Below are 10,015 nucleotides of genomic sequence, written 5' to 3'. Positions count from 1 at the left end.
ACTGAGTTACCACGTTTTAATGCAATTTATAGGTTAGGTTTGCATCTTGTTATTTGTTTTTGTTGGAGTAATCCTTACAGTGTGACCCAACTTAGGGTGATAATAATAGCAATTTGATTGTTTTATCTTGCGCGATCTCCCTCTCTAAAAATTCTTAACGCATACAATAGTGTGGTGGTGCAACAAAAGCACGTTTACGGTTACGGTTTGTCAATAGTAGTTAGTAATTAGTAATAGTTAATGGAGATTCGTGTGGGGACGACGAAAATTGGGTGTCGAAGGAACTTAACACTATATTTAGAGAATTGTTCAGGGGGGCGGGGGAAATAGCGGGAAACCTTAACAACTAAACTGGTAAACAACTGGTATACAACACATACATAAGTTTTGTTTAAGTGCTAAGTTTTTCTTTCTTTAAAATTTGGTTGGCAACCAAAGTAGGCTGTGTGTGCGATCATCGCGCGTACACGCTAAAAAACAGAACCATTGGGGAAATTTGTCAGGGAAGTGTGTCATGATTGCTCAAGGCTTGCTTTGTTTATTGTGGGATTGTTAGTGGGGGTGTAAGTACTCGAAAATCGCGCGCGACAGTGCTCGAAACTTGCGTTGCTGTCAAAGGAAAGTCGATGAAATGACTAGATTTTAATTTGTCGGTTTGTTTTTTTTTTGCGGATTTGATGACTTTGATTTGAAATCTTTTATTGAGAAAGCAGGACGGCGCTGGGCGGAGACTAAGGCGTCTTGAGATTGGTTCTAATACTGTACACGTTTGATGAAGAAAGGGACGACGCAGCGTTCGAGCACTATCGCGCAGCGATGGGTGGAAATCATTGTAGGTCAGAGTTTGGTTCGTTTAGAGAGCTGTTTTTGGGACGAAATGGAGTCACAAGGAACGAAGCTTAATCAGTTAGGTATCAGTAATAAATTAAGTATTGTTAGAGTAAATATTACTGTGTAAGTGTCGATCACGTGCAACGTTTCGTATTAAGTAGAGTGGTTTGAAATGAGAAAGTAAGGGAGCGTTGCGTTTTTCGTAACAGCTGAGCAGGGAAAACGCAACATGTACGCACAGATAAAAGAGAATGATCAACCAGGGAAGATTTGAGTATTTGGACAGTATCAACTGCTTGCTTTGCATCTCTACGAGTTAATTTTGATTCCTTTCTGCTTTTCAGTTTTTTTCTTTAAAAATGAATATCAACCAACAATGTTTATCACATATTTTTCCTCTTGTCCTTCAGTGTTTTCGATTCCTCTCTTGCGGCTTGCCATATTTTATATTAAGATAAAAGCATTCAAACTGTAGCCGTGCAGTTAAAATAAACAATTTGTTTCTCTCTGATTAAAATGAAAGACGCGACGCGACAAACTAAAACTGACCTTTATGCGAAAAAAAAAACTGGAACGGAAACGCTTCCTTCTCTCGCGCGCTGCTAGTCTTATCGATTTTTAAAATTTCCAGTTCTCAACACATGTTTAACTGCTAAACTACGCTGTGTGTGCGGTGAACCACCCTAACGGCATTCGCTGCCTATTTTGCCTCTCTCATATATAAAAATATACGATTTTGTTTGTTTTTTTTTATCAGTAAAATCTTCAGTACTCTCTCACGCGACTTGCTCTCTGATTGGTTTGCGAATTATTGCTTATCAATATTTGCCGTGTGTGCTTACTAATGTTTTGTTTTTGCAACGCTACGAATTGATTTGAAATCAAATATTTTTAAAGAGTATTTTCGGCGCATTTTGGCCGATTTTTGCTCGCGCGATGAGTATTTGAGTTTGTTGATTTCTAAAGAAATTTTCTCTGTTTTCTCTCCTCTACTGGTTAGTCTTACGGTGTAGGTTTTGTTTTTTTCTTAAGCTGTTGCTTTTGTTCACGCATGCTGCTTGTTCTGTTGAGTAGATTATAGGTTTGTAGCTGCGATTAGTAGAAAGTGGTAATAGTTGACTCCCTTTCTCCTTCTCTAGATTTAAGTTCGAGGCCGGGACGGGCTAAATACGGTGCGCGCTGCTACTCGAGAAAGCTTATTTAGAGAACCATATTTTTGTTTGTTTCTGTTACGGGGAAGTAGAGATATTAGAGCTTCAGTTGAGATTCGGTTGATTGTTCTGTTTCTTGGTCGCTTTTTTGCGCTTGCGACGGCGACGACGGCGACCTCGGCTGGCGACGGCCACCGCGGCTCTGCCCAGCTAGCTGGCCTGGCCGGTCTTGCGTCGCAGTCAGTGCTGCGACGAGTCGCTGCCCAGCTGGGTCGCCACCAGATTCAGCGGCAGGTTGCACGAGTCGATGTCGTTCTCCGGGCCGCTGTCCTCGCCGGCGTCCATGTCCTGGCCGACGCCGCCACCGCCGCTGGCGTCAAAGTTCTGCTGCGTTACCCGCAGGTAGTGCTGGAAGGCCTGAAAAAAATATTTTAAAAGTTGATGTAAATAAAAAACATTCAAACTAGCAACACTGCTTCAAAACAGTCCATTCGCATGTTTCTACCCCACTGGGCACTTTGTTTGGCTGTCAGTTTCAAATGCTGTCAGATGCCCAAACGTCAATTAGAAATGCAAAAAGCTTGTCTGGAGTTAACTTTTGCTTACGGTTCTTGAACTAATCTTCACTTTTCTACTTAATTCCGTACATACAACATTCCACAACACAGAAAAGGTCTCAGCTCTCTTCTGTCAACCAAATAGAAATAAAACTTAAAAAGAAAGGCAATTCTACTCACGGGAGGCATCGGGAAGTTGGGTGGTGTCGCCCGGGCCGCATCCCGCAGCGCAATCAGCAGGTTGTGGTTCTGCAGGGCCTGCAGGTCAGCGGCACCCTCCACCACGCCGTTGTCGATCGGTTCCACCGTCGCACCGTCCTGTTTGATGGATTCTGCGGAAAAGAAAGCGAGGTTAGATTTGATTCGAACAAACAAGCCGATTTGTAACTCACTCCTCCGGGTGGACTTGTCGCCCTTGGGGCGTCGCCGCCGCGTGTGGATCGTGTCCCGTCGCATCGTGTGCGGCCGGTTGACGCCGTGCAGCTTGAAGTACAGCCCGCACGCGTTGCACACCATCTCGCCGCGGATGTTCCGCCGCCAGATGGTGGTCGTGGTGGTGCCGCAGTTGGTGCAGGACATGTCCTTCTGCTGGGAGTTTTGCTGCGAGTTCTGGTTCTGGGGACTTTGCTGCTGCTGCGGGGTTTGCGACTGCTGCGGAGTTGGGACGTTCTTCAGCAGCTGCGGACTGGCGGCGCCGCTGTTTGGCTCGATGGTGGTCGTGGGCAGTGGGCTGTCCACCACGGTTTTGGTTCGGAACAGGATGTTGGCACGGTTCAGCTGATTGGGGTGCGAGGAGGCGTCCAGGTTGATTGGACTGCCGCCACCGCTGCTGTTGGTAACTACCGTTGTGACGCCGGACTTGTTGGTCAACTTTAAGGCTTCCATCGTGGTGTTGGGCGAGTTGCCCTCCACGGGCGTCGTTCGGATCGGACAGGACTGCTTCCGGCGACCCTGGTTGATCGTGCGGTTCGCTTCGGCCTGCTGAAAAGTGAACATTAGTCACGAATCTTTACAATGTTTTCTAGAGAAATTTACCTTCATGAGCGACACTCCGGGCGTTAGCTGAATGGACGGCGAAAACTGAAGGCCAAGTGTTCGTGCGTTGATCATCTTCCGGAGAAGCTGGGTCGCCTCATTTCCGGCACCATTTACAATCAAATCTGAAAAAATACTCCAATCAGTAACCTGGATCAAGTCATCTCCAAATCACAAACTTACTCGTATTATGCGCCAGCGCTTGCCACAGCTGCGTCGTGGCCGGATCGGCCCCATCGGCCAACGCGCTAAACTGCTGCCCCAGGTGAATCTGGGCCTGCTGCAGGTGCTGCTGTTCCTCGAGCGAGTTCAAGCTGTCCGGCGTTTCCCGCCCAATGTGGTCCAACTGGCTGTTATGATGGTTGTTGTTATTATTGTTGTTCGACCGCTTAATCTCATCCGTGGTGCACTCCGAACCGGCGTCCTGCGACGAAATGTCCATCTGCAGCCGGCCCGAATCGCTGCTGTCGGCGCTGTCACTGTGCTGGCTGGCATGGTCATCGACCAGCGTGCCGCCGCCCAAGTCCATCGCGTCCAGGTTTTCGCGCTTGATGACGTTCTTCTTGACCAGCGTGGTCGCCGGAAGCGTCGGCGACAGGATGTTCGGCTCCACCTTGACGCGCTAGGAAAAAGAAAAAAATCAAAAGTGTCAAAAATGTCATGTCCATCCTCCATAGTTTGGAATTATTACCTTCATCGTGAGGTCCATCTCTTCGCTGCTCGGCGAGCGCTTCAGGTGGTTCTGATGGGCAAAGTCGTGCGGCTGGGGAAGGAAATTGAACTTTTAATATCATGAAAATATCGGTATCTTATGAAATATCTTTGAAATATGTTAAATAAAAAATATTTTTTTCAAAAAAATAAATTAAAATAAACGCGTTTTTTGGTTCAGTTTGGCATGCTTAACAACCCTACAGAAAAAAAATCCGGTGAAATTTTGACCGGAAAAAGGTCAAATTGTCACTTTTCTGAAAATCTCCATATAAAATCCGGGTTTTGTGCTAACTATTTTGACAGCTGTGAAATCTCGCCTTACCTTATCGAATCTACATACGTTAGCCCATAACAAATCAATGTTTGGGTTTTTGATTTTAAAATTTTTCGCAATTTAAACGATAAATTCCTGAAAAAACACGTCAATTGAGTTGCTGATGGCAAATTTCATCATATCAATGGAGATTCCATCCAAATATTGGCTGAAAATTCATATCATATTGAAAAGTGATTTTTCCGTTTACCTTTTTCTTGATTTTTTCTTTTGGTCAATCAAACAGTGCTTCTGTACACTGAGAATCGGCATTACACATTTTTCAGTTTGCTTTTACACATTTGCATGATACTTTTGAGTTTAACCAGGATAACACACTTCGTGTTACCATAGTAATATGTATAAAACTGATTCTCAGTGTTTGTTTCTGAACTTCCAAGATGACGGCTTCTTCGCTACCCCCTGATTTTTTTTAGAGTGTTAAGACTTTTTTTCAGGGCGAAATAAAGAAAGAAAATAATGGGAAAACAAATTTAAGGACCATTCAAGTTCTTTTGTTAAAAAAATCGCATTTTTTATTTTCTTACTTGTAATATACATTCGAATTCTGCGGTCCCATTTTAGTAAAATTTGAATGGTTTGATTGCCTTAAAAATTACCAAAAAAACACCACCATTTTGGTCGCCATCTCGATTTAAAAAATTCGAAACCACTTTACTGCCCATGTTCACATAAATGTCCCATATGCAAAAACAGCAAGCTGAGAAAAACGCATTTGAAGTTTGTCCCACACATAAGGTTACGTGTTAAAATTTTACGAAAACCTTGGTTTTCTCCTGATTTCTAGAATAAAGTACTGGATGGTATAGGCTTTTCAGAAAGATCTCGCGATTCTGAACAAAACTGTATCAATAACTCAAAAACGATGAAAATGCATATGGGACATTTATGCGATCAGGGGCAGTTTAGAGTATTTTAAGGATCATAAATAAGCTTGACAATCAAAAATAAGACAACGAAAAAAAAAATCCGAAGTAAACATTTTCCGAGGCCTTCACATAATGGAGTCTGGACTGTATACTTATCAGGCCTAAATTACATAAGTAAAATAAAGAATGGAATTAGACTGTCTTGAACTAATAAATTCTTGATTCTGAAACATTGTTTTTGCAGTTGAAATTTTCAGCTTCAATAAAAAAACACTTATTTTTAATGTCATTTCAGAGAAAATTTTTGTATCATTTGTATTTTCTAAAGGAGCTATTAGACTATGACAAACAGTCAAACAAACAAACTCTTACTTTTTGTGTTTGACAGTTTGCCAAACTCGCAAACTTGTTTGCGGTAGACACGCAAGCAAAGCAAAATGTATGAAGTCTGACGTTTCTGCAAAAAAAATTCAGGCAAACAAACAAAGCAGGCAAACTGCGGAACTGACAAAAAGTTTGTTTGTTTGTTTGTCGTAGTCTAATACGTCCTTAAATTTGCTTGATCTTATAATCTTAGTCCTGTTTTTTGTCGGGTATTTAACTGTCGAATTGTTTTAGTTACAGCTTGATTCTTTTTTTTTGCTTTCCAAAATTTTGAAAAGATGGCCAGTGACAGAGAAACTTGATGAAATATTTTTGATTTATTCTTGTGATAAAAAATAATTAGATGGCGGCAAATATTTTCAGAACTTTGTGATCTTTAACTCTAACCGGCAACTTTGCCAAAGACTTTTTTTTGAAATAATAGTTGAAGCCATTTTTAATAATCTAGTTTTAGTCTAAGAAATCTAATAAGCGAGTTGAAAAAAAAAATGAATTTGTTCTTTTATGAGTTCATTGACTGCCATGTATTTTTAAACTATAAATTTTATTTTTGCAGTTTCAAATATTACATTTCAGTTGTTGTTTTATTTAATATGTAGGATTTTTGTTAAAGAGTAAAAGAATGTACACTCAAACCCCGATGGTTTGACACCAACTGTTGTCAAACGAACGGGGTCACTTTTTAGTTTGACACCCTTTTTACACGGAGTTCACACACACTACCTTATGTTTGTTTTGATAGTGTGCGTGAGTGCCGTGTAAAAAGTGACAGTTCGTCACTTTTTGGTTTGACCAACCAACGGGGTACAAACTAAAAAAGTGTCAAACGAAAAAGTGACCAACCACCGGTTGAGTGCTAGGGGCAGGACAACATGGTTAATAGACTATTAATAGTTCGTTGACATATTAATATTTCGTCAATACTTTAACGCGACCTCACCTGGTTATGTACATCCTTGATCCACCACCGCTGTCATATAGAAATGTCAAATCAAATGTCAAAACATGACAAACAGTTTTTGCGGTAAAGATTCTCATGCATGGAGATTCTGGAGGAAAATTTAGCAGCGGCCGGAATTGGACAGACTATGTTTAGCGCGGACCTTGTTCCGGCGACCAGGACTGGTCAAGTTATAACGCAAACGAATAGAAATTATCATTTGTCATAGAAAAAGTAGAAAACGTAGAACCGGAGTCCCCTTGGAGGGCAGAATCTAACCACTCCTGTGTACCAGAAGGGCACCGACAAGAAATCATTCCACAGCACATAAGGGCAAAAAGTAGAAGCATTATTACACAACCTAGACCAGAACTCGAGGATCAGAAAGTAAAATATTCCGTGATTCCTGTTTTGGCTAAAGGGCGGATCCTAAACAATCTGAGCAACCGGTATTGCACATCCTTAATTGTCTTCGTCCACCACGCACAAAGAAACAATTAAATCATAATCATGTCCATGGTCCCTACGACCTAGCTTACGACCCACTTGGAAATCTTGCAAAAGTCCTGCACACCGGTAATTTAGCCTCCGTCTCCTCCACCTCCACCTCAAACCACATCACAGAGCAACGATGGTCAAGAACAGTCATTTCCTTTCGCCTACGACATTGAAATCTCCTCCTGTTCGTATTTCACCATACCCGATCGAAACAAACCCGATCACCGAATGTGGCAAAATAAAATCATTTAGCGCGGCGGGAGGAAAACATGCAAGAGGAGAAAATTTAAGATAATCATGGTAGATCCACATCGTTGGGGAAAGATCCAAGAAAATCGTTCCAGCTGTTGACATAGCCTCTTCCTCCTCCTCCTCCTCGAGCCACATCGCAGGGTAACGATTGATCTAGGTGAATCTTCTGCTGCTGCTGCTCTGAAACCTCTTCCCGTATGAGCTCCGTCAAACCCGGTCGAAACATCAAATGCTTAAGTGTGGTGGAAGCTTGCTAAGGCCTGATTCGGCCAATCTGTGATTGGACAGAACTTTTTATTAAAAAAAATCCGAGCAGTATGCTTCAGAATGGTGAAATTTTCTGCGCCACAATTGTTGTTGTTTTTGTCTGTCAACTGTCAACCAAGGTGTGCAAATGTAGGTCATAACATTTTTCGTCAATAAATTAATCAGTAGATCAACGACAACGTTAATATATTGACGAAAAATAATTATGTTGACTCTGTACACCCCCTAGTTTGAGTGTAATATTTTTTATGAAATAAATTGGAAACTTTTTTGATTTTAGAAATTTTGATAAAATTTGGATCACTTATTCCAAAAGTGATTATTTAAAAAAAAAAAAATGATCTCAAAGATTGTTTTGTGGAAGTTATAACTTTAGTTACTTGCATAATTTTGTTTTGGAATTCCTTAAATATGTTTGGTATTAGTTTGAATAATATTGATTTTTTGCAATTGATTTGTCGGGTTGAAAAGATAATGGCATTGGGTTTTACGAGTTTACAGATTTCCATATAATTTTAAATTTTATTTCTGCAGTTTTAATTGTTACGTTATAAAATCAATTTTTGACATAGGATTTTTGTAAACCTTTTTGATCAAAGAAATTTAAAGAAAAACTCGATCAAAATTCTGATTCAATTTTGAATGTAAATTTCGTTTTGCCAGATTTGAACACAATGAAGTTCGTCGCTGTCGTGCAATCTTGTCGCACGTGCATTATGGGCCAAATTGAGTTAAGAGCGTCATTTTGTACAACTCACAATGCTTCGCCTTTTGACCTCCGCAAATCCCTAAAATTCTATTTCAATCCTGGGATATTCAATAAAAACCAAAAAAAGCTCCATGAACTGTTGTCACGTTTAACATGAAAGAAGTTTCAATCTTGTCGTGCTAGTTTGACCATGACAAACCATGAAAATTGATGTAAGTGCGACAACTGGCCAAGGGATTTCGGGTCAGAACGCGTTTGACACACGTACTTGCCCCATTACCGTAAATATGTTGAATTAAAACTGGGGACTACGGCTGCCAAATTCAACCAAACTTCGGAACAATGCACAAAATGGTCAACCAAACTTGGAACTGCTAAAAAGTTGATTTATTTACGAAGAATAGTGACACACAAAAAATATAAAGCGCAAAAAATTAGGTATAAAAAATTGTTAAGAAAATTTAAAAAATCTTTGAGATTGTTGACAACAGAGCAAAAATCATTAAAAAAAAATCATAGTAAAAACAATCTTAATCAACTCACCTTTATCACAGAAGATTTAATACTTTGTAGTTGCGACTGATTGTTGTTGTTGATGGTTTGATACTGTTGTTGATGCTGCTGCTGTTGATGGTGTTGTTGTTGTTGCAACTTTTGCTGCTGCTGCTGCTGTTGCTGTTCGGCGGCAATCAAACTTGGCGACTGCGGGTTCGAGCTGGGTGGCGAGATTATCACTTTTTTGCTAATGTCCATCAACACCGCGGCCGTCTCCAGATGTTCCTGCTGGAGCTGGGTCAGGTTCTTGACCTGGATCAACGGTTGCTGTTTTGGTTGATGCTGCTGCTGCTGCTGCTGCAGGTGTATCGTTTGATGATGAATGATCGTCGGCTGTTGATGGTGTTGTTGCTGCTGCTGCTGTTGGTGACTGATTTTCATGCTCTCAATCGGGATCACAGATACTGAATTTGCGTGCAGGTTCTCGAGATGCGTTTTACTAAGTACTGAGGTAACTGGCTTTGTATGATTGTTATTGTTGCGTAACGCTTGTAACGCTGCTATCGCATCCTGCTCGGCGGACGCTTTCGCGGCTAACGAGGCAGGTGAGGAGGCGATCAGGTGTTCCAGCTTCTCGGACGACTGCGAGAGGATTTCCTGTTTTTTTGTGGGAAGAAGGAGAAGAAAAAAACTCAAATTAGTTTCGAATTACGGGTTGTTGTGTACTGTGATCCAATCTTGGAGATAATTTTGAGCCTTTTGTGGAACGGAGGGCGATAATCCTTCAATCCCCCTCTTTCCTAGTTCACATTATACCCCATGACTAGGCTAATTTAGCTTGACGATAGAGACAATTTTGTTTACGAGCAAACTCCTTTCATCGACTCCTCTCCTCAGCAGACGCACACTCCACCAGAATTCCAGGAATGGTTTTTATCATTCAATTTTTGTCTTCCTTCCAAATAAACCAAGACAAGGA

General features: G+C 41.3%; 1 protein-coding gene across 7 annotated transcripts in view; it reads right to left on the bottom strand.

The window, feature by feature from the left end:
* Positions 1–508: 508 nt before the first annotated feature.
* LOC6036119 (putative mediator of RNA polymerase II transcription subunit 26) overlaps positions 509–10,015 on the bottom strand; it is a 327,945-nt gene continuing 318,438 nt past the window's right edge. For 6 of the 7 annotated variants that reach the window (XM_038250372.1, XM_038250371.1, XM_038250373.1 and 3 more), the window contains 7 exons: positions 9,085–9,693; positions 4,266–4,337; positions 3,758–4,196; positions 3,575–3,699; positions 2,932–3,520; positions 2,720–2,871; positions 509–2,399 (listed from right to left, as the gene is read on the bottom strand). In XM_038250372.1, the coding sequence (XP_038106300.1) occupies positions 2,223–2,399; positions 2,720–2,871; positions 2,932–3,520; positions 3,575–3,699; positions 3,758–4,196; positions 4,266–4,337; positions 9,085–9,693 (2,163 nt within the window). In that variant the 3' untranslated portion in view covers positions 509–2,222. The remainder of the gene's footprint in view (positions 2,400–2,719; positions 2,872–2,931; positions 3,521–3,574; positions 3,700–3,757; positions 4,197–4,265; positions 4,338–9,084; positions 9,694–10,015) is intronic. The other variant, XM_038250377.1, reaches the window with a different exon arrangement.

Source organism: Culex quinquefasciatus, chromosome 2 (genome assembly GCF_015732765.1).
Source record: "Culex quinquefasciatus strain JHB chromosome 2, VPISU_Cqui_1.0_pri_paternal, whole genome shotgun sequence".
Lineage (NCBI taxonomy): Eukaryota > Metazoa > Arthropoda > Insecta > Diptera > Culicidae > Culex > Culex quinquefasciatus.
The sequence above is the reverse complement of the archived record's forward strand: the minus strand, read 5'-3'. Positions and strand labels throughout refer to the sequence as shown.